The sequence below is a fragment of the Bombina bombina genome, chromosome 3 (genome assembly GCF_027579735.1).
Source record: "Bombina bombina isolate aBomBom1 chromosome 3, aBomBom1.pri, whole genome shotgun sequence".
NCBI classification, from domain to species: domain Eukaryota; kingdom Metazoa; phylum Chordata; class Amphibia; order Anura; family Bombinatoridae; genus Bombina; species Bombina bombina.
Window position 1 is genome coordinate 684,151,661 of NC_069501.1, and position 25,095 is coordinate 684,176,755.

The window sequence follows — 25,095 nt, forward strand, 5'->3', positions numbered from 1 at the left end:
ATCAGCATTTGGTGTTTTATCACGAATACACAGGCTAACACCAGAAGTTAATTAGGTCATATTCAGAATTAAGCCCGTTGGGCACCCTGGTGTGCAGCCTGTGTATCCAAAACACCTCCCTTTTGAGGAGCAAATTCTCCCTATCACCTCCCCTATTGTGTGTATTTACCACTTCAATAATTGTCCATGACAGTGTCCCTGGATCTTTGTTATGTTTTATCTTGAAGTGGTTCACTAGGGGGGTAGTGAGTTTGCCTTGCTTGATATCATTTATATGTTCCCTTATCCTGGTTCTGACTTGTCGAGACGTTTGACCAGTGTATTGAATGTCACATGTGTCGCAGCTGAGGAGATAAACTGCATATGTGGACCTACAATTGAAGAGCGCCCTGTGTGCAAATGTCTCACCTGAGTATGCACTCCTAAATATATTGCCCAATTTTACATGTCCACATGCTATGCAGCTACTAAAACTGCACTTGTAAACCCCTTTATACCTTAACCAAGAGGATGTATTTGTTTCATCTTGTTTCAATTGTGTGGGGGCTACATAATTGCCTATGGTTTTGCCTCTTCTGAAGGCAAACCTCACCTTTTGTGTGGCAATATGTGCAAGTTCATCATCAGCCTTCAGCAATGTCATATGCTTACGTATAATATTGCACACCTGATAATATTGCCTACTGAACTGAGTAACAAACGTTAGCTGTTCAGATTTAGTGTCACATACAGATTGTTTCTCACTGAGTAGGGTGGCCCTTTTTATGGCCCTTACTTCCTCCCGGGCCCTACATATATCCTGTCTGGGGTACCCTCTCTCTTGAAACTTAGTAACGAGTTCAGTTTCGTGCTTGAAGTGTTCACTATCCCGGGTACAATTCCTCTTAACCCTGGTGAACTGGCCCTTCAAGACTGACTTAAATACCTGTTTTGGGTGGCTGCTATGAGCATGTAAGAGAGTATTTCTAGTTATTGGTTTTCTGTAGAGCTCAACTTTTACATGTTCTGATTTCACACCATGAAGGGTAACATCCAAGAAATTGATGATAGTAGATCCAAACTCATGGGTGAATTGTAAACCAGCATTGTTAACATTCAAATACTCTGCAAATTTCTCTGCTTCCTCCACACTCCCATCCCAGACAAAGAGCAGATCGTCTATATATCGACGATAATAAACTATTTTGCCCCTTTGTCTGTTTTTATCCCCATAGATGTGGCACAGCTCCCACCAACCCATATACAGGTTGGCGTAAGAGGGAGCAAATGTTGCTCCCATGGCTGTGCCACACCTCTGGAGATAAAAAACGCGTTCAAACACAAAAAAGTTGTGCGTAAGGAGGAATTCGGTGACCCTGACAACAAACCTAGTGAAATCATCACTGTATTCAGTAGATCTCCTTAGGAAGAAGGCTATGGCTTCCAAACCTAAACTATGTGGAATTGATGAATATAGTGACTTAACATCCACTGATAGCCAGCCATAGCCCTCTTTCCAAGATATCATTTCTATCTCTGTAAGGAGTTGTTTGGTATCCCTCAGGTGACTAAGGAGTTCCCCCACTAGGGGTTGTAGAAGGGAATCTAACCATCTGGATAATGGTTCCAACATTGAACCTATCCCGCTGACGATGGGCCTGCCTTCAACATTCTCCAAGGTCTTATGTACCTTGGGGAGAAGGTTGAAGGTAGGAATTCTGGGGTTACTATTATATAAAAAATCACTAGTGCCATCATCCAAAAAAAACCCTTCCTTCCCATCATCAATCAGGTGTGAAAGTTCCATTAGGAACCTAGATGTGGGATCAAAATCCAGTATGGTATATTGTTTGGGATCATTTAGTTGCCGTAGGGCTTCTTTGGTGAAAAACTCCCTATCCATTAGAACAACAGATCCTCCCTTGTCTGCTGCCCTCAGCACCAAGTTCTTATTTTCACTCAAATCTTTAAGTGCGTTTCTTTCCTTTGCACTAAGGTTACCTTTAGTTCCAAAGCCAGAGGTGTATGCCAATTTGTTTAAGTCTTCCTCCACTCTCCGCTGGAATTTTTCCAGGATGGGTCCTCTAGACTGAATGGGGTAAAATTTGGATACACCTCTGAATCTGGGACCAATGGTATTGGTGTGGGCAGAATTTGTGTCACCACAAAAGTTCTCCCTCTGTAGTGACTCCAGGTCCACTACATCACAACATTCTTCAAAAGTTAAATTTACTCTTGACTCTTTAGCTGAATCTCCTATAAAGATATCCTCAGCCTGGTCATTTTTGAAATGCTTCTTTAATGTTAATGTTCTGTTACACAGTGCAGATTCCGGTAAGATCATTTCATTTTATTTCAATATGTGAATGTAATGTTAACGAAAGAAGGTAGGGTCCCAGTGGGACTCCTTTTATCTTAAAAAATGAATCATGGGTTAATATCTCCTGAGGGGGGTTATTGAACAGGGGGGACTTTAATCATGTTTATGTGGTTCCATCTGCTAATGTGTAGTAATTCTTAGGCTCATGGCTTTTCGGAACATAACGGCCTTATCATTAGTTGGCGCAATCTCTTTAGATTTACGCGCTCTTTTTGTGACTTGCATGGTGCACCTCGTGACCAGGTGTGGTTACGTTGTTTTCCACTTCCGTATTCTGACTGTATCGCGACAGAGAGAGTCTGCTCGTTAGTTGTCCTAAGAGAAATATTTTTAAGGAACTGTCCATGTTCTGTCAACCAGGGCCTGTCGGGGGCGTGGGATCGCCTGATTTAGGTCGGCCTTCTGAGGAAGCGTTGGCCTCTGAGGCTTCAGGGGCCCGGTTGCCTATTGATCCGGCAAGGGATAATTTTGCCGTCCGTTATAGGCTTACACGTCTTTGTGTCCAACTAAGACATGTTTTGGCAGTGCTGGAGGATTCCAGTCCTAGTGGGCTGAGGGATCCTCGGCCTTAGATGCCGGATGGCAAGCTGGGTTAGACGTTTGGGGATGAAGCTAATCTCCTTTTTTCTTTCTTTTTTTTATGTATCGGTTCCAGTTCTGAGCTTGGGTGAATGGGGCCTCTGATCGGCTGGCCCTGTTGGCTTACCCATTCTCCTTGGGCATTCACCCACGGGTGCTGCCTTACTTTTATTTGATCTGGATAGGATGTATTTGATTTGTTTTTAATAAGCTCACGTCTGATAATTTCCGTTTTGGGAACGTTCTTTCTCTGGAACTGATACTTGCGATTTTGTGGTCGCGTGGGCACTTCCTCGGAAGTTGCACACTTTTGATTAAGAATGAAGTTATGTTTCTAGTTTATATTATCAAATCTTCTGGTCGATTTTTCTTGGACAGATCTGGAGTGTTCTTGTACCAGGCAGGTACTGGTCGGGCGCTATCTGCTGTTCCTTGGGTTCATGTCACCCTTGTGGTGCTGATTATCCTGTCGGATTCTGAATGTCACTTTGGCCTATTGATATGGACTCCGGGGTTGGATCCTACTTCGAAGTATGGAAGCCTAGTGCATAGATCCAACGCATCTGGAAGGAAAGTTGTGAGTTCCGACTTTAATTGGTCTTTTTCTTCAATTTGTTTGGGATACGTGACCAACTTTTTAAGACATTGTCGTGGTTTCTAAAGGTCCCTATGGACTCGGAACCGTAGTTTCACATTCCTTTAGGGTTTGGAGATGTGTATGACCCCTTGGGAGGTCTAGTATTCCGGGTGGTGGACGATTTACGTTTTCACTTTCGGTATCTTCCGGTTGTTGACTCTTGTAGCCTTATCACATTCCTTTTGGGGGTGGTGGAGTATCCTTTTCTTCCCGTCTTGGGTTGGGTCATCTGTGTCTGGAAGTGCAGGCATGTCGTCCTTCCTTTTCTCAGCGTCTCATTTGCTCTAGTGCTTGGAGTGCAGGGGAGTGGATCACCCGTCCTTTCTGCCAGGAGTGGCAAGGCTCCCATGGTTATTCCTGTTAAAGGATTTTAGGGAGTCTGATCCTGGGAAGATCTCTGGAGACTGTCGTCTTCTTAATCTAGGAACTGACCCTTGTCGTCATACCGTGGTCTTTAGACTCTCGGGTGATTCGACCTTATGGAGAACTAGCCTTTGGGCTTGCAAGTAGGAGTTCAGGGTTCAGATACAGACCATTACTTTTCTGGGGTCAAGAAAATGACCATTTATATACACCAGCGTGTAGATCAGGTGGTTAAGCCTGTCTACAAAGGATTACCTTATGATTCGTTGTGGTTGCCTTTTTTTCTTAGACCGGTCAGGAGTTTTTTAGACTTTTGGATTTGAGGCTGTTGCTGGTACTCTACATCTGGGGTATTTAGATGGTGGAAGGCTCAGTCTTGGGTGCACCTCTAACCATAGGAGGCTGCTTATGGGTTCCTCAGGCGGTTAGATCTTGCGATCGGTCCTGTTCTCGAGGACTCTGGCTTAGGACCATGTCTCTTGGGCGGTTCAGTTTAACCTTAGGGTTTGGATCTCCCACGTGTCACTTGAGAGATAATAGCTGTTTGGCTTAAGTTTGAGGTCTCTTTCACGGGTACCTACTTGTCTTCAGGGGCATCTAATGCTTCCTGGTAGACTTCCAGTTGTCGTATCAATTTGGGACGAAGGGTCTCACCGTTTATTTTCTTCCTCTTCTCCTCACCTAGGGTGGGGGATGGGTGCTTGCACTGCTCTCCTCGATCTAGAGGTACCTTAGTATCCATGAAGGCCTGTGGGTCCTTGTTTTTCTTGCATCAGAGGGTCTTTTCCCTTTCTTGCGTACTCAGGATCATGGGGCTAGATTTTGGTATTAGGATGCTATGGGTCAGAATCCTTCCTTCCCCTTGGGAGTGTTCCTTCCTTATGGAAGGCAACAGTGTAGGGGTTCTGGGCCCTGAGCACTAAGTTCCTGTCATGGCTCATGGTAGCATGCCAGTTTTTAAGTAGCAGTCAGAGTTCTACTCTGGAGTTTTTTTTGTTTTTTTTTTTTAAATATTTTTTATTGAGGTTTCAAAAAGCAAATCACAATAAAAGAAGAGAATACAGTATGCACAGGTTGTCATTATAAAGCATGCCAAATACATTACAATGTTGAGTGTATACAAACAATCTAGGAGGGAGAACAAGCATTAGTGACCAACGCTAGATTACAGATGTGATTTGCCAATTTAAACGTAAACCTTCTAATGAACTCCAGAGGCCTCTCCAGGACCTCAAGCATAAGCAAAATAAAACAACTTCCGAAGGCTAATATAAAATAAGAGAGACCACTTTTGGGCCTCAAACCAGCCTCATTTTTCATTTTTTATATTGGTTATAGGTAGAGTTATAAGTATTATAGATAGATATTATAATATAATATGTGGGTATGTTGCATTTAGGAGAATATAGTGTAGTAAGGAACAATAAGTTTGGGTCCAAGAACTTTAACTCTATTTGTAGGTAGTATTAGGATTGATAGGAGCACAAACTTTAACTCTATTTGTAGGTAGAATTAGGATTGATAGAAGCACAAACTTTAACTCTATTTGTAGGTAGTATTAGGATTGATAGAAGCAAAAACTTTAACTCTATTTGTGGGTAGTATTAGGATTAATAGAAGTGCGGCATAGGGTAGATAAGCCGCATAGTTAGCACTCCTAAACTAGGAGGTACATTATGGGGTGCGGGGGGAGGAGGTTATGTGTAAACATGGCAGGCGGCATGAACCACAAGTGTGCAGGACCAGCCTACACTAGACAAATATCCCAAGCTGTAAGGTAAAGCTAACTTTATGTGTCAAAATAAGGCAAAGGAGACTACTTGTAGCAGGGGAATATAACTAAAGCCTGACGAAACAAGTTGGGCTTAACTATGTGAATCAAGGACCTCAGCAGGTGCCAGCCAAGTCCAACATGCAAGAAGCCAGAAATACAGAGATGTGTCAAATGCCAACTGATTAAGCATAGATATGGACAATATGTAGGTGTCACTTAATTGCCGTGACTGCTTAGCAATTTGCAAATATAGTAGTTAAAACATATCTGAAACAGAGGGGAGCTTGTAATTCTAAAGCAGCGGGCATATGTGGGTAGAGATTAGTGTGAAACCTAAATCATAAAGTTGTCGATGTTGTGTTGTGATAGGGTAATAAATGGCTGCAAGCATAATACTTTAAAGTGGTATAACAGTGTCTACTCTGGAGTTTTGATTCCTCGTAGGTCTATCATTTTTCTCCCATAGATTGGGGCTGAGTTTTGATACTTCCTGTCTTAGGTCTTTAACTAGCCTTTGGGCTGGGACCGTTACCTTGGAGTGAAGGTCAGGGATCGATTTGCTTTAGGCAGTGTTGACCGTGTTCTTTTATGGAGTCTGTTCTCCCCTTTGGTGGGGGGGGGGGGCTCTTGATGTCCATCTCTTTACTTGTGACGTCTGCTGCTGGGATGGGATGCTCCTTGTAGTCCGAATTTTCCTGGATAGGAGCTGCTGAGTATTTGGCGCTTCTCATGGGATGAGGTCCCACAATGGCTTAGGGTCAGCTTTGCTACTTGGATTTTGGTCATTGCGAGTTCTTGTTTTTAAGTGCTCTTTTTTTGGCTGCTAGGCAAATTATCCTGTCTATGTTTGTCTAGCTTGTCTAGCCGGACAGTTTGACTTGTCTATAAGGTAATGGGAATCTCACGTTTTTTTGGAGCACCATGTGTGGTATGGTGCTATGTCAGGAATATGAGGGTGTCCCTCTGGTCATCATAGTGAAGTTTTTCCTGAGTATGGCCTTATCTTTCTGGTCCTTGTCCTCTTGGAAGTTCATCTTCCTGGGCAGTGGTCTTGTGGCAAACTTGGGTTTGTTCAAACTTTTGATTCTGAGCCCTTGTTGGATGGTCCTTTGCTTCTCTTAGAGGGTTCTATATTCTCTTTCTTGGGGGAGATTCTTGTCCTTTAAGTCGGGGGTACTTTTGTGGGAGTCGAGAGCCACAGGGCTGGCTCCTCAGAGGCTTTTGTGCTCAGAAGTTTTTTTGTAGGGTGTAGGTAATTTCAGGCTTTGGTGCCTTTCGAAGGGGTCACATTTTTGTACCCTATAGTTTGGGTATTGTTTCCCAAAATGTAATGAATGCAGCTGTGGACTCTTCCCGTTTTAGAAGAAAAACATAAATTATGCTTACCTGATAATTTTTGTACATTATGTCATGCAGAAAGTAATCATTACAACTATTATAGTTTTAATAAATCAGATTAATAGTCAAGAGGTTGATGTGATATGGGAAATCTATTTTCTGAATAATAGATAACATTGTTATTTGTAGCTGATTACCCACATCACTAGAACACTGTTAAAAGGATGCTAAACACCATTTTTTTCTTTCATGATTCAGATAGAGCAGGCAATTTTAAGCAACTTTCTAATTTACTTCTATTATCCTATTTACTCCTAATATTCCTATGTACTCATATTATTTACTCCTAAATTATTATTTTTCATCTCCTGCTATCTTTATTTGAAAAGTAGGAATGTAAAGCTTAGGAGCCGACCCATTTTAGGTTCAGCACCCTGGATAGCGCTTGCTTATTGGTGGCTACATTTAGCTTGGAAAATTAATTTAGTTTTATTCAGGATAGAAATGGTAGTTCATTTTCAAAATAGTCTTTGATGCAACAACAAAAACATTATATTACTTTAAATTCAAAATGTTTCTTATAAGCAGAACATCATTTGTTCATTGTTTTGCTTTGTGTATTTACTGAATTGTTGGTAAATTCCAGGTCCTTAGAAGAACCACCTGAGTCCCTGTGTATTGATGCTAATAGGATTTTAACTAGTTCATCAGTGATAGGAGATTGAAGATGACAAAGGAAGAAGAATTACCTGACTGGCAGTCGTCACAAGAGTTTTATGAAAGATATGAACCAAAAGAGATCCTGGGAAGGTACAATTATTTATTTTATACCACTTATATATTGCACAGTAAATTTAATTTTATTAAACATCACATAAAATTGCAGTACAGTGTATATCAGACAGACTAAATGTTTAAATAAATGGACATAAAAAGAAAAAAAAATCACAAAGGAAAAGAGCAATAGTTAACTTTTGTTTAGTTAAAAGAGCAGTAAACAGCAAGTAATTATAAGACTTTCCGCTGTGTTGTTATAGAATAACAGATCAGCCAAGTCTTAACAACTAAGTTAATATTCTTTTTTACTATACTTATTTTTCAGTACCCAAACTGCACCCAACAGTTTCCAGTTTTGGCTTTAGTCTGCAGACAACAAAGTTAGCTACTGCCATAAATTTGTATAAAGTGCATTATTTTCCTGTTTTTATCTGACCGTGCCAATTAGGGACAGATATGTAGCAGGATTATCATTGAGAAGTCAGCAGGGCACATTTTTAGTTCTGAAAATTAGTTTAGTGAGGTTTCTTATTATGCTTAACTTAACATTTTATATAAAATTTCAAGGAGTATATTTTCCCTACTTTAAAACTAACATGAATTGCGTGTTTTTGCACAATATATAGTGCAATATACATGTGAATTGGCTGATGGGGCAACTTTTATGGCTGTTTTGATGGACATTGCCAACCTCCACAACCATGAAAACAAAATAGGTTTATTTAGCAAAGCAACATGCATTAAAGCTTAAACTGTGACCTTTCATGTCCTTTAAAATTAAACACTGTTTTGCTTTTTGTTTTTGTAAAAATTATGCTCCCCAAAGAAGCCAAAAAGCAGATTTTGTAACCTGCAAATGCTGCAAATCAAACAGCTGGTTTAGACAATTTGCAGCATTTAAAAAAACAAAAACAAACCTAGGTTGCATATTTTACGTTTTGCCATTTCTACGGAGTGTGGACAAAGCACAATTTTTGCACAAAAGCAAGTGGTGTTTAATGTCCCTTTAAGATTGGAAGGACAGCTCTTTCAGGGAACTACCTGAGGCAACACCCAGCACCTCTACTTTTAAATAGAATACAAATTACAATGGTATTAGTGCAGTTTAGTTTGTATTTGTTTTCTATACATTTGCTTTTTGCATAAGTTTGCAAAACTATCACCTAGATTACGAGTCTTGCGTTAGCCTTAAAAAGCAGCATTGAGAGGTCCCAACGCTGCTTTTTAATGCCCGCTGGTATTACGAGTCAGGCAGGTACAGGTGTACCTCTCACTTTTCTTGCGCGACTCGAGCATACCGCTTATCCCCTTACGTCAATTGCGTATCCTATCTTTTTAATGGGATTTGCCTAATGCCAGTATTACGAGTCTTGGAAGAAGTGAGCGGTAGACCCTCTCCTGTCAAGGCTTCTACCGCATTTAAAAGTCAGTAGTTAAGAGTTTTATGGGCTAACGCCATAACATAAAACTCTTAAAAAAAAAAAAAAAAAGTACACTAACACCCATAAACTACCTATTAACCCCTAAACCGAGGCCCCCCCCCACATCGGAAACACTTTAATAAATATATCAACCCCTAATCTGCCGATCGGACATCGCAGCCACTTTAATAAATATATTAACCCCTAAACTGCCGCACTCCCGCCTCGCAAACACTAGTTAAATTTTATTAACCCCTAATCTGCCGTTCCTAACATCGCCCACACCTACCTAAATTTATTAACCCCTAATCTGCCACCCCAACGTCGTCGCTACTATATTAAAGGTATTAACCCCTAAACCTAAGTCTAAACCTAACTCTAACCCCCCCTAATTTAAATATAATTTAAAATAATCTAAATAAAATAACTACAATTAAATAAATTATTCCTATTTAAAACTAAATACTTACCTGTAAAATAAACCCTAAGCTAGCTACAATGTAACTAATAGTTACATTGTAGCTAGCTTAGGGTTTATATTTATTTTACAGGCAACATTGTATTTATTTTAACTAGGTACAATAGTTATTAAATAGTTATTAACTATTTAATAACTTCCTAGTTAAAATAAAGACAAATATGCCTGTAAAATAAATCCTAACCTAAGTTACAATTACACCTAACACTACACTATCAATAAATAAATTACCTAAACTAGGGAGATTGAAATTGGGTTAGGAAAGTAGCGGTCTAATGACCGCTGCTTGTGAAATACGGACGGTTCTCTTGTGACTACCTGCAGTCGTAGGGGGTCGAAGGCTGGCGAAAGCCTTTGAAAAATCGACCCCATTGTAGTTACAGTCACAACATAGCAACTATTATATTGATACACTGTGCAATAAAAATACAAGTAGCAGGGTTAGTGTAACAATATGCCTTATACAGTCATTAAAGCCAATTAGCAAATGTATCCTAGTGTCAGCTGTTGCTACTTGTATTTTTATTGCTCCCAGACACACATATGTAATGACAGCTAGTATCTAAAAAAAAAAAAAGTACTTTAGATTTGTTGAGTCACAAAAGTTCAAATAAGTACAGCACATCTGATATATGGTGCTCGTGTAGACAAAGAATACTGCCTGTTCCCCAAACTGTTATCCACAAAGTAGCAGTCCACAGCACCAAATAACCTCTTTATTCAAGACCTAAAAATAGTGACGTTTCGGGGGTGATCCATTTAGTCATGCATAGGTTAACAGACTTAATATGTAAAATGACATATGCTAAAATATAAATTGTATTAATGTGTATATTTATTAAAACAATGGGCACTGTAACATGTATTTCATATTGATTAATGAGGTTGTTTGCATGCATGTGCATCTACATATTGTAAAATATTCATGAGATAAAGATGGGTCACATGAGCTTATGTAGGAGGAGAGGCAAGATTGATCAATTTGTGAGTGGACAGGATTCAGAAGTTGTGAACCTGTCATCACTTGATTGCACATTGTGGGACAGATATGCTTCCCATATTTATCATTGCATGAGGGAACACTCATGCAAGTCCATCTCCCTACCCTCACGTTACCAATTGCTTGATAGGCTTGTCAATCACCCCAGTCAAATGAATATGGGGTGATCTTATTACAAGACCAGAGACTCATATTTTGCTTTATCCTTCTCTTTACTGCGCAGGACAGCATTTAAAAATAAAGGTAAAACATCATAATACATTAGAAATAAAACGGGGAACAAACTGCCAGAAAAATGGTGACCAATGAGATAATATTTTGAGTGGACAGTGACAAAAAAGACCAATCAGAGTCATTAACATATCCAAATAATGACCAATAACATCCAAACTGTCCTCTTTCTTTTTGCTGCTCAAGAAGATAAGTATATGCATTTTTTTTGCTATTAAAGTTCAACAATTTGTTGTTTATTATTTACATTCTCTTAAATTCTTTTATTTATTTTATTTTCCTATAATATATGATTAATATTTTGATTATTAGTAACATTATTAATGGTCTTTTATTTCTTATATATTTTTTATTTATTTCCGGTTTTATTATTTTATTTCCATTTTTTTCCCCTTTTCTCTAATATCCCTTCTTTCGGTTTCATATGCATTTCTCTAATTTTATTTCTTTTCATTTTTTACTCTTTGGGCATATATACTATATTTCTTATTTGTGCTTTTATTTTCTGTTTGTTTCGTTCATTTTGGACGCTCGCGCTCCTTTCTTCTCTCCCTTTTTCCCGCCGTTTCTCTTCTTTCCCGCCCTACCTTGTCACGAGACTGCTATCTCTTTCTTGTGACGACGCTCGTATTGCAAGCAACGTTACTAACCACTCCCACCTTAGACTCCGTCTCCTTTACCCACTCCTTAGACTTCGTATCCTTTATCTTTCTCCTCCCTCACACAGCGTCACGGACCTGAGATTAAATACTTTTAGTTTTTCTTTAGCAACATTGTTTTAATCCAATCACTACTACATTACATTTATATCTATCAATATTTGCCTATTATAAGTGTTTTAAATTTATGGCCAGTTAGTAATATTTTTATTTTTTATATTGTATCCAATAGCTCTATGCTAGTTTTGTGGTAAATCTTTAGTTTGGGAACCAAAAGGTTAGAGGTTCTATTCCCTAAAAGAACTAATATATATTTAGTTAATACATTTTTTATTTTTTTCATAGGATATTATTATTTTAATTTATTTAAATATTTTGATATATCCTATATACATTAATTTATTTTATTATATCTCAGAAACACAATATAGTTTCTGAAAAACTTGTACAACAGATGATCAATTCCTCTATGGAAAATTTTAGGAAACAAATTTCTTCTGAAAAAATTTAACCAAAAAAGGCAACACATAAAAGAAAGCATATTTCCCCAAAACTAGCACATAAAATTTCTGCCAAGAATGTTGGGGCATTACGTCTGCATAGATCAGACAACAAAAAGAAATCTATACCCTCTACATCAAAAAATATTTCAATTTCTTCTTCTGATTCAGAAGATAATTTTATTTTTAAATCTAAAACTAATAAGCCCCACATAGAATTTGATTCTACACCTGAGTCATCAGACTCCTTTTTAGATTAAGACAATGATTCAAACTCTTGGCAGTCTATATTTACTCCAGAATTTTCACATGATTCTGATTCCTCTCCCAAAATTAAAAAAACTTTCTAAAAAACATAAACATGTTTTAGTTGATAATTTAGGTAATCCCTATCTAAAACCTGAGGATCTACAACTTCCTTGTTCTACGCAATGGCGCCCCTCTAAAAGAGTCGCCAAATAACTAGAGTTTTTATATTACAAAACACTTAGATAAACAGTCTAGAAATAATTTACGTTCAGAATATCCTCGTCCTGAACTCCCACACAAATCTTCCGTTACCACAGGTATTGATGACAATTTACTCAAATTTATCAGTTCTCCTAAACTAAATATTCGCCATGGTCCTGACAGATTTCTTAAATCCTGTCAGGACAAACTTTTAGATTCCCTTGGTCCTATCTCAAAAATTTTTGAACTAGCTGAAGAAGCTATTACTCTTAATTCACTAGTGGACCCTCTGGTTCTTAGGGAATGGATACAAAGAACCATTTATTTAATTGGTAACGCCAATACTACCCTGGCCACTCAAAGACGTAGATTAATTCTAAGAAAATGAGATCCTAAACTATGAGACTTCGCTCACACTGAAATGGGACCTAAGGCCGAAGGCCTATTATTTGGTGAACTAGGTCTAAAAGAATTGGGTAATTATGTAAATACCTTTTAATTCTCTAAATAAGGTTAAGACTTCAACTAAGAGAATTTTCTATCCTCAAAACCGGGTTTTCAATACGGCCGGGAAAGGTAGTGGCCGTTTTCTCAGCCGCATGCCTACCATCAACAGGTCCCACTTTCATAACAGACCACAATTCTCAAACCCTTCACTCACTTCCTTCTATCCAACAAGGACAAGACAATGGCATGACAGACCTTACAGATCAAGACCTCGCTCAAGACCTTTCTCAGGTAATATTTTTCTAACCACATTTCATTCCCTTTTCCCCACAAAAGATAGGTGGCAGGCTTTTTCTCTTTTCTTATCACATCAGACCCTTTGATTCTCCAGACCGTTTCAGGTCTTCACATATCCTTCACAAACACTCCTCTCCAATTTCAACCCCCTACTCCTATACACTTTTCAAAATCAGGCCTTCAACTCCTAAACGCAGAACTTCAGAACCTCTTAAACAAGTCCGCCATAGAACCAGCCGATCCTTTCTCAAACAATTTTATCAGCAACATGTATCCAGTCATAAATTTAAGAAACCTGAATTTTTTTCGTCACTTACAATCATTTCAAACTAGAAGGCATCCATCTTTTGAGAGATTATCTAAGAGACAAGGATTGGCTGGTTCGGTTAGATCTCACAGATGCTTATCTCACCATTCACATTCAGGAAATTCCTTTGTTTCTTTTGGGAAAACTCTTTATGGCAATTTTCTTGTTTACCCTTTGGCTTATCTGCGCCCTGGGTATTTACAAGAGTCTTAAAACCAGTAGTTATTTGGTTAAGATTAAGAGGAATTTGTCTAATTATTTATCTAGACGATATATTAATTATGCATCAGGACCCTCTAACTTTATCCAGACACCTTTCTATTTCTATACTTCTTCTAGAGAATCTTGGTTTTCTTATGAACAAAGAGAAATCCCATCTCCTACTCAAACTTTAACTTTTCTTGGTTTCTCTATAGACACAATTTCTTCCACTCTCAGCCTTCCGAAAGACAAAATAAAAAATATAAAAAAGGAAATTTCTTATCTCTTAAAACTAACTTATTTTCCTATCAGGAATTTGGCTAGGATAGTAGGGCTACTTTCGTCCTCGATTCAGGCCATATTTCCTGCTCCTCTTCACTATCGTGCTCTTCAATGACTCAAAATTTTCAGTTTAAACAAAGGTTTCAGTTATTATCACAAAATATCTCTATCTTCAGAAGTGTTGGGGTAATTATATTTAGACTCCGGCCGGAGTGACTCCCTGACTGAGGGTGACTGATACCTTTTTTCACAGAATTCTGGAATATCACCAAGTAACTGACAGACACGATATAGCTGCTTGGCAATACTGATTTTATTCACAGCAAATGCAAACTGTTATAATCTTTCTCAGTTTTACAGAAAGCAGAAGTGACTTTGCCATATATGGGTGTATCACATTTCTTTATATCCTGTGCGATTAACAGTACATTGTCAGCAGTAATTATTATGCCCATCACCCCTGCCATATTAGTAGCAATGTGGTTGTTAGTAGAACAAATTATGTAGCAATACATATGCACAGGAAATACAGATGTTTATGATATTGGGAAATTACAGTATAAATGAAAAATAATACATTTTGGAGTCTGCAAAAATATTAACCCCATAATAGCATACAGTGATATAGTATATAAAGTAATGAGGCATATTATAAGGCCTATGGAATATATATATATATATATATATATATATATATATCTATATATATATATATATATATATATATATATATATATATATATATACATTCCCCTCTTTGATCACAAAGTGATCACAACAATCAGCATTATACCTGAGTGTTTATAATGTTGGGGATCTCATATGTATCGTTGCTCATTTCATATGTGGAAGGTATGCCTCTTAACAAATTCTCATATTCATGTTCAGCATGTCTCTTAATAGTGGCCTTAATTCTTCTGCGAAGAGTGCAAGTGAGGTATAGATTCCATATTGTTAACAGTATTAATATACATGCAATGATAATGAGTGGGTAGAATGACATTTGTAATATCTGTTCACCCGTTGTAGACCAGCCGGTCAACAAATCATACCAATGATGTGTAAGATCATTTTGTATTTTTGAAGATACAGATAACAACTTGTTTTTAACAAAATGTGTTTGTATTTCCCCGTGAGAAATAGCTTTTTCATGTTGTTGCAATGCTTTGAACAATTCTTTCTGCCCCAGCATTAATTGTAGAATGGTAGTGGAGGGCAACTGGTATTAAGAAATAGGCAGGTCATGTGGCACAAAGAATGTATGTTTGTAAATATTCAGTACAGGGTGTAATAAATAGCTATTACCTTTACAAGTAAAAAAACTAATATTAAACACACATCCAGAGAATGGTAGCTGACTGTCAACCATAGGAATGTTAACTGGCAAACCAGTAGACATGCATACAGTTTGAGGTGCTATTTCTATCATGATTGAGAAATTTTCAGGATATACCTGCCATGTGCATGAATTAATCTCAGATGCTAATAAGCATGGTTCAAAATTTGGAGAGGCGTGGCGACATGCCAATCCACGACCAGTCTGATCACAATGTTCAAGTGAAGATGTGGTGTTGTCATGAGGAAATATATATTTTCCATGATATGTGGGTTTCCACCATGTCCAATTAGAATGCAACAAATTAAAAACTGGGTGTGGTAGTGTGAAAAATTTGCAAGCTACTTTAACAATATCAGCTGTGTAGGCAGTGATTGACACTAGGCAAGAGTGTTTGGAAACATTACCATTATGTTCCCATTCTACGCATTTAACACTAGTAGTATCAATATGTATCCATACATTTTCATTGTTGTGTCCTATTGTTAATAAGTTGCGTAATTTATCAGTTTTAGGAATCATTAGAATGTTTTCCAAATCTAAACGTTGACTCATATATACATATCGTAAACCACAAAGACTCCAACTACCACTATCTGTTACTAGGTTCTCCACAGCCATAGTAAGGTTATTCAAATATCTATACATACTTGACTCAAGCTCTAGGCCTTTCCTCTGTGCCTCATAGATTGTAGGTGCCCATTGTCCTATCAAGTGTAGGGATGAGCCGATGTCTGCACCAGCGCTAGATAATTTGTTATTGATAACTTCATTGTCTATACCATTAAGGACACCAAGTGTAGCCCCAGTACCCCCTAGCAAGGTGTCATACCATTCACGACGCCTGCGTGAGCGGCGGCATAAAGAGACATCTGGCGTAGAAATGTTAAGGGTTATGTGTACCATTTTTGAAAATGTGGTAGTATTTAAACATGTGTGAGCTAACGGAATAGTGGTATAGTTATGGGTACTGATGGGAACAAAAGGGAGACAATAAGCCAATTTCCAAAAGGACATTCCTCCCCCTGTGCTTTACTAGGCCTTATATATGTAAATATAATATAAGTACCTGTACTCCATTCTATATCTGTATAATTGGGTGCTTGGTTTATCTTAAACGTGTGTGGTAGGAAATAATTGTTAGAGCGGAGTATATTTTCAATGTTATCATGCGTGTTCTGACTGTCCCTCAAATCCTCTAAACTCCTTAATGCCACAGGGAGTCTGGTGGGTGTGAATGATAAATGATAAGTGGGTCTGGGGCCTGGGGGATAGGCAGTGACTTGAGTATTACATTTCTTTGAGTCTTTATTGGGCAAAAACAGGAATTGACCTAAAGGCCTGTCATAGCAAATGGGGTTAATAGTGGAAGTAAGACTTAAAGTCCTACAAGATTTCCAATTAGTACAATTAACCTTTTTATCAGTCTCCCTTTCATCTGACATTAAGTATGTATAATTGAAATGGGTACCTGTATGCCAATCATGTGAACTACAGCAATCAACAGGAATATAGGGTGTCTTATGAGCATATAATGGTTCCGTATATTCATTACAGAATTGTACAAAAACATTAAGATCAGTTGTGTACCCTCGCATATCCATTGTATTTAAAAATACAAGATATGTATTCTGAGGCCATGTTAACACTGTAGTCTGACTTTCTCCCTCTTGTATAATTGTTACATTAGATGACAGTTTATTTTGTTTAAGGAAAAACCAAAAAGACCGTATTATCTTATGTTCTGTTGCATCGTCTGAATTTGGATTCTTTACTTTAATCACAAAGTCATTTGTCATGCCCATAAACCGGAGAGGAAGATGTGATAGAAGATAACTTGTATAATTAGTAAAAGAAGTAACCTGCATGCTACAGTGTTGTGTGTCATGATGCGGGGTCAATGTTAATACATTTGAAGTGACATTGTGACATAGATTTTTTGATGAAGATCTCAAAATAAATACATCACATCTTTGTTTTGCATTACACCTTTTTGGATCTATACCTTCTAAGTTTATACTATAATTATGTGAAGTATAACCATTCCAGGCAAACAAATCATAACAATTTACGAGTATACCTGGAGTCCTATGCAATGGTGCAGATCTTTTGTGTTTTCCTTGGGGAATAAAGGTATTAGCATATAAGGTGGATGAAGTATCAGAACCGTTATGAAACTTTGTATGTGTATTTGTGTAACTAATGTTTCTCCTACCAAGCAAGAATTCACATTGCGGATCAAAAGATCCTGTAGCCTCAGGGTATCCATAACAGGAGAGTATTATGACTGGTATGTAAGCAAACAAAAGAGCGCCGAACACTATCATTATCGTTTTGCATGGGTGGTCCATCATTACAATAGGGGGCATCCTTAAGACTTAGCAGAAACTGGTAAGTTCAGAGTCAGTATTACTGTCAAAACTGATTGCAACCTAAAATAGTAATGTTTGCGAAGGCTAGGGGACAGTGTGTTAAGTGATGTGCTATATCTCTCTCTACGACTGCATGTAAGTGTTTCAGAGATGCCACTTGATCACACAACTCCTTAATCTGTTGCTCTAAGCGCTGTTGTCTTTCCCAGGCCAGTGTAAGTGCTGCTGTCCTTCTTGCTCTGTATCTTCTGGATGCTAATCTATTATACTGACTCTCCCTAATCTGACGTTGACTAACTTTCTGCTGTTTAGTAATAGTAGCAAGGATCTTAGCACATTTGTGCGGAGTGGGAGGCGGTTCCTGATATCCCTCCAACCCAAAACTAGTCTCTGCTGACTCTGTTTCAGCCTTAGTAGGTGTATGTAAGAAGGATGGGCCTGCTAAAGAATCTTCCTGTATTGGTTGTGGGGTCGTTTCCTCTTCTATCAAAGGAGGAGAAGTGTAAGAAGACGCACTCAGTGGGATGTGACTCATTAGATTTTATAAAACCACCCTGATATACCTTCAAAGAAATGTATGTGTGGTAAAACTGCGTTACCCCTTTTCCCCCTGTGTCTGCTCTCTATATAATCTATAGATTAACATAACCCAGGGAAATGGGGATAGGAGGATTCTCAGTTACTTTGGGGTTATCCTGAACTACCAGGTGTGGATAGCTAGTTGAGCACTGAGCTATAGGACAAATCCAAAAATGTTCCTCGAGTATACTCTGGATAGTTTTAGTAAGTTCTGTGAGTTCCAGCAACTCCTTAACTAGTTCCTTCCTTTGGGTTTTTAAAACTAAACAAGTGTGATGGAATTGTTGAGCCTTCTCCTGTAATTTATTATGAAACCTCTGATATTGTGTTTTGCTTTGTCTACGTATCTTACGTCTAAACTCCTCTTCAGCAGGATCTGTAACAGGCTTTGGTGAATTATCATGTAAGAAAGCAATAAAAAGTTCAGAGGTCATTGGGTAGAGATGTGGAAGCAGTGGAAGTATTAGGTGGTGAGGGCGGGGGGGGGGGTGCAACCTGTCTAGATAAGTCGAGAGCAATAACCTCTGGACACTGGACTAAAGGACAAATCAAAGAATGTGCTTGCAAATTTTGTATAAGTACTCTATTAAAGATCTGTACCTGTCCCAACTCGTGTATAAGCCAGTCCTTTTGTTCTCTTAAAATGCTACTATCATATTGGAGCTGGTTAAAAAGTTCCCTTATTCTAGCACAACCCTCGTGACTGCCAAGACTCAACTTACGTCTAACCTCTTCTATAGCAGAGCCTGATACCCTTTTCCTCCCCTTTTCCCTACTTTTTATTAAATTTGTGAGTGATGCTGTAGTAGTGGCTAATATAGTTGTTAGAGATTGTGTTGGAACCTTTAATGGAGGGGTTTTAGGAACTATAAGTACGGGAGGGTTGTTAGTAGAATCTGTCAAACTAGATTCGTCAGACAAAATAGTCGATGCAGAGGATGGAAGTTCGTCAGGTATGGTGGTCAAGGAGGGTTCAGAGTTCATTGAAAGAAATATGCAGTGTTGCAATGTCTTTCAATGAATAAGGCTCATTAAGTAATTTAGAATCTTTATAGAAACGTGTCTGTATGGTGTATTTTGTGTCTTTCCCCCGTTTTACTTGTAACAACCTCTAATCACCTATTATTGATACCAATATAACATCACAAAAAACAATCACAGGTATTAAAATTGCTTAGAGGACTGCTGAGTAAAGGGTGCTGAAATATTGTTCACACCATTGATGGTGTTCAGGGTAATGTCACTGTCCTTTGTTGAAAGATCTGGCAATGGGGTAGATGAAACAGGAACAAGATGCTGAATGCAGGGGTCTGGAGTACTGTCCACAGCGTCCGCTGTCTGTATCTTTATGAGGCGTGCCCAGTCCTGGGCATACTCTTCTTCTGTGTCTTTATGAGAGGTGACCGATACCTTGTCACCTGCTTCTCCCCTCTTTGGACAGAGTTTGACACGCGAAGCGTGTATCCAGATATCCCTGTCGTCAGTCAGTACTGCAGTCCTTGTTACAACTATCACAGTCACGGGTTTGCTGAATGGGAAGCCTCCTTTCTTAGATCTGTTCAGCTGTCGAATGCAGACCAAGTCTCCAGGCTTGAAAAGATGTGTTGGTTCCTGTGCAGGGAGAGGTAAACGAGAGGACACATCACCATAGATGCCATTCAACTTATCAATTAATTGCTTTACATATTGTTCCTTAATACACTCTAAATCACCATTCTTAATGATAAGCGGACATTTTACCCATGGAGTTGGGAATGGTCTTCCCATTAGGACCTCAAATGGGGACAACCTAGTTGTCCTATTTGGTGTCATACGAATTTCTGCCAAAATTGCAGGTAAATACTGTTGCCATCTAACCCATGTACCAGCTGTTGCCTTTAAAAGTTTTTCCTTAATAGTACGATTCATTCTTTCTACTATTCCTGAGCTTTGAGGATGATATGGAATGTGAAAGTGCCAATTAATTTGTAACCATTGTACTAATTCTTTTGTAACCTTACTAATGAAAGCAGGGCCGTTATCAGAATTAATCTGGAGTGGACAACTAAATCTGGGTATTATTTCAGTGGCTAATATTTTAGCAATTGTTTTTGCATCTTCCCTCTGTGTAACAAATGCTTCCGGCCACTTAGAAAATTGATCAACTATGACAAGCAAATAAAACTGTTTATTGCCAATCTTTGGCATATGTGTAAAATCAATTTGCAAATGTGTAAATGGTGCCGTAGGTGCAGGCAAATGGTCATGCTTTGCTTTATTAGGAATAACTGTGTTTGCCTGCAAACTATATACACATCTGTTAATATATGATCTGCAGTGTTCATCTACTTTATTCATATAAAAAGATTGCTTTAGCAAGTGTATTGTTGGCTTTATTCCTAAACGTCCTACACCATGTGCTTGTGCTATAAAAAGTGGTGCGCTACTCTCTGGTATACCCACCTTCCCCTTTTTGGAAAACAACCCATTTTCATCTAAAGTTAACCCATTAGTTTTCCAGAAAGACATGTCACTTGCGGTGGCATGTCCCTGAAGTTCATGAAGCATGTGGTCTGTGGGACATGAAGGTGGGGCTAAAACAGCATACATCGGAACAGGTGGTTCAGGTGTATGTGAAGCATAAGCAGCTTCTTTAGCAATTCTTTCCGCCAGCGCATTGCCCATAGAAATAGGATCAGTCCTATGTGTGTATGCACGGCAATGAATGATCACTATATCCTTTGGGAGTTGTATTGCCTGCAAAAGGTCATTAATGAGATTGGTATGAGATATGGTCTTGCCATCTGCTGAAACAAACCCACGTTGTTTCCATATCATACCAAAATCATGCACAACCCCAAAAGCATAGCGAGAGTCAGTGTAAACATTAACAGATTTATCCTTAAACATTTCACATGCTTTTGTGAGTGCTATTAGTTCTGCTGCCTGTGCTGAAGGATAATTAATAGGTCCTGCATCTAGTACTATGTCTGGTAACTGCACGACGGCATACCCAGTCTTGTAAATCCCATCACTAGGTCTGGAACAGGAGCCATCAACAAATACATTATCTGCATATTCAAAAGGTTTGTCCATTAAGTCAGCTCGTGGTGTGGTGATATGATGTATTACCTCTAAACAGTCATGGTCAGTTGTCAGATCTGGTGAACCTAAAAGTAGAGCATTAAGAATCTGAGCCAGACCTGAGTTGCTATTGCTATATTTAATAGTAAGGTTAGTGTTATTTAACAATATACACTCATAACCAGAGAGTCTCTGTGCAGTCATATGTTGTGTGGTAACATTTTTTACAAGATGTAAAACTTGGTGACTTGTGTGTAGTACTACTGGGTGACCTAGTGTGATTGTTTCAACCATCTCCACAGCCATGGCGCATGCCGCCAATGCTCGGAGACACGCCGGCATCCCCTGTACCTGTACTGGGACTACTTTGGAAAAAAAAGCTATAGGACGCATATTGCCTCCGCCATGTTCTTGGGCACAGACAGCAGCCATGATTTTACAATTGTCCCTCACATACAAATGAAATGGTTTACAATAATCAGGTAGTCCTAAAGCAGGGGCACTAATAATACTGGTCTTAAGTGCAATGTAGGACCTAGTCATATCTGTGGTCCATTGTATACATTCTGGGTTTTCACTCTTTGTGGCTTGTCTTTGTATGGAATCATGATGGGAACACTCAGGAATCCATTGTCTGCAATAGTTTATCATACCTAGAAAAGTAAGCATGTCTTTTCTAGTGTTAGGTTTGGGGACCCTTTGAATTGCTTGTATGTGTTTAGAACTAATAGATCTGTGACCGTGGGAAAGTACAAAACCCAAGTATTCTACTTCTTTCATTCCTACTTGTAACTTGTGCTTAGCTATTTTATGACCTTCAGCAGCGAGGTGTTTAAGCAGACTGACAGTGTCTGCTGTATTTGCCTCCAGATTTGGACTACACAACAGCAGGTCATCGACATACTGCAGGAGGACCGAACCCCAGCTGCATGTCCATGCCTGCAAACTGCGCTGGAGCACCAGCGAATATACCGCCGATGATGAGACCAAGCCTTGAGGAAGATGACACCATGCTATCTGGCGCCCCCCATAGTTGAAAGCCATAAGTAGTTGTGTTTCAGGGTCCAATGGGACCGAAAAAAAATATATATATCTACAAGAAGCGAAGGAGGAACTCCTCTGGTGGTTATCCAACATAGATGCTTGGAATGGCAAAGCGATATTTGGAAATTCACCAGATCTGATCTGGTTGGGGAGCCCATTGTGGAAATTCTATAACTGGAGGGAAATGGTCCCCTTCAGAACAAAATTTCCATATCAATTGTCTAGAACTTATAGCAGGATCTTTTGCTATAAAAAGCTTTATAAAAAATATTTGTGCAATCCGTTACATAAATCGTTTAGGAGGTACCAAGTCAAAACAACTTTTAGACTTAAAAGGACAGTCAACACCAGAATTGTTGTTGTTTAAAAAGTTAGCTAATCCCCAGTTTTGCATAACCAACACAGTTATAATAATACACGTTTTATATCTGTAATTACCTTGTATCTATACCTCTGCAAACTGCCCCCTTTTTCAGTTCTTTTGACAGACTTGCATTTTAACCAATCAGTACTCACTCCTAGGTAACTTCACGTGCGTGAGTGTAAGGGTGCCAGGAATCAGACTGAGACGAGAAGTGCAAAAATGAATCACACCTTTTATTAATAGCAAAAAATAATAAAAAGTCCACAAGTCAAATAACAAGCCAGGAGACAAAACCAGAGCTGTTAGTCAGACGAGCCAAGTCAGGAGCCAAAGCGAATAGTCAGACAAGCCGGAATCAGCAACAAGGAAAACAGCAGAGTAAGGAACAAGCCAGGGATCAGGAACCAGGAAGGACGTCAGGCAGCCAGGTAATACACAGGAACTCTCACAAACAGGTCTGAGACAACGCAAAGGCAAAGCATACTTAACAGAGGCCCTTTAAATAATAAGTGATGACATCACAATTCTGAGACTGCATCCTGTCTCACATGGATGATGCACACCAGTCTGGCCATAAAAGGAAGTATAGGAAATTAGCAGCATCCCCCACAATGCACCATAGTCAGGAAGAGAGGTGAGGAAAATGGCTGCCAGCAGCACATGGCAAACACAACAGGGAAAAAACCCTGACAGTACCCTCCCCTCAAAGACCCCTCCCCCGCGGGAGGACAAAAGGCTTATTGGGGAAACGGGCATGGAAGGCACGGACGAGGGCGGGAGCATGAACATCAGAGGAGGGAACCCAAGAATGCTCCTTCGGACCGTAGCCCCTCCAGTGAACCAAATACTGTACACAGCCCCTGGACATACGAGAGTCAATAATGCTGCCGACCTCATACTCCTCATGGTTGTCAACAAAGATAGGACGGGGACGAGGCAACACAGTGGTAAACCGATTACAAACCAATGGTTTCAAGAGGGAGACATGAAAAACATTGGAGATGCGCATAGCAGGAGGAAGGTCAAAAGCGTAGGCCACAGGATTAACCCGTCTGAGTATTCGAAAAGGACCAACATAACGGGGAGCCAATTTATTGGAAGGCACACAAAGGTTCAAGTTGCGGGAGGACAGCCAAACTCTCTCACCAACCTGGTAGGAAGGTGCGGGCAGACGCCTACGATCAGCCTGGAACTTTTGGCGCTGCATAGAACGATGAAGGTACTCCTGAATCTGCACCCACGTGGAACGGAGTTGCCGGAGATGCTCCTCCAAAGCCGGAATACCCTGAGACATGAATGAATCGGGCAACAAGGATGGTTGAAACCCATAATTCGCCATGAACGGGGATAACTTGGAGGAAGCATTAATAGCACTATTACGAGCAAACTCTGCCCAAGGTAACAGTTCAGTCCAATTATTGTGGTGATCTGAGACATAGCAACGGAGGAACTGTTCCAGAGCTTGATAAGACCGTTCCGCAGCCCCATTGGATTGAGGGTGATATGCCGAGGAGAAGGAAAGCTGGATCCCCATTTGAGCACAAAAGGAACGCCAAAATCTGGAGACAAACTGGCTACCCCGGTCCAACACGATCTCCTTGGGTAACCCATGTAAACGGAAGACCTCCCGGGCAAAAATTGAAGCAAGCTCCTGAGCGGTAGGCAGCTTCATCAAGGGAATGCAATGTGACATTTTAGAAAAATGGTCAACCACCATAAGGATAACAGTATTGCCATTGGAAACAGGGAGCTTGACAATGAAGTCCATGGAAAGATGTGTTCAAGGACACTCACCATTAGCAATAGGTTGAAGAAGACCCACAGGAAGACGTTGAGGAGTCTTAATCTGTGCACAAACTGAGCAGGAGGCAACATACGCAGCAACATCAGAACAAAGACCTGGCCACCAGAATTGTCGAGAGACAGACCAAATCATTTGGTTCTTGCCTGGGTGACCTGCGGCTTTAGGATAGTGGTAAGTGTGCAAAAGTTTAGTTTGAAGATTCTCAGGAACAAAACACTTACCACTAGGTTTCTCAGGAGGTGCATTGATTTGTGCAGCCAGGATCTCCTCCCCCTAGGGAGAAGTCAAATTAGTACATATGGTAGCCAAAATATGGTCAGGAGGTATAACAGGAGTAGGTACAGACTCCTCCTTGGACAGAGGCGAAAATTGTCGAGAGAGGGCATCAGCCCTAACATTCTTACTACCAGGTAGGTAGGAGACCACATAATTA

General features: G+C 39.5%; 1 protein-coding gene across 3 annotated transcripts in view; it reads left to right on the forward strand.

Moving 5' to 3' along the window:
• The window catches only part of PHKG1 (phosphorylase kinase catalytic subunit gamma 1), a 90,648-nt gene that overhangs the window by 24,405 nt on the left and 41,148 nt on the right, over nt 1-25,095 (forward strand). For 2 of the 3 annotated variants that reach the window (XM_053707451.1, XM_053707452.1), the window contains exon 2: nt 7,697-7,860. The exons of the other annotated variant lie outside the window; for it this stretch is intronic. In XM_053707451.1, the coding sequence (XP_053563426.1) occupies nt 7,778-7,860 (83 nt within the window). In that variant the 5' untranslated portion in view covers nt 7,697-7,777. The remainder of the gene's footprint in view (nt 1-7,696; nt 7,861-25,095) is intronic. 3 annotated transcript variants of the gene reach the window in all.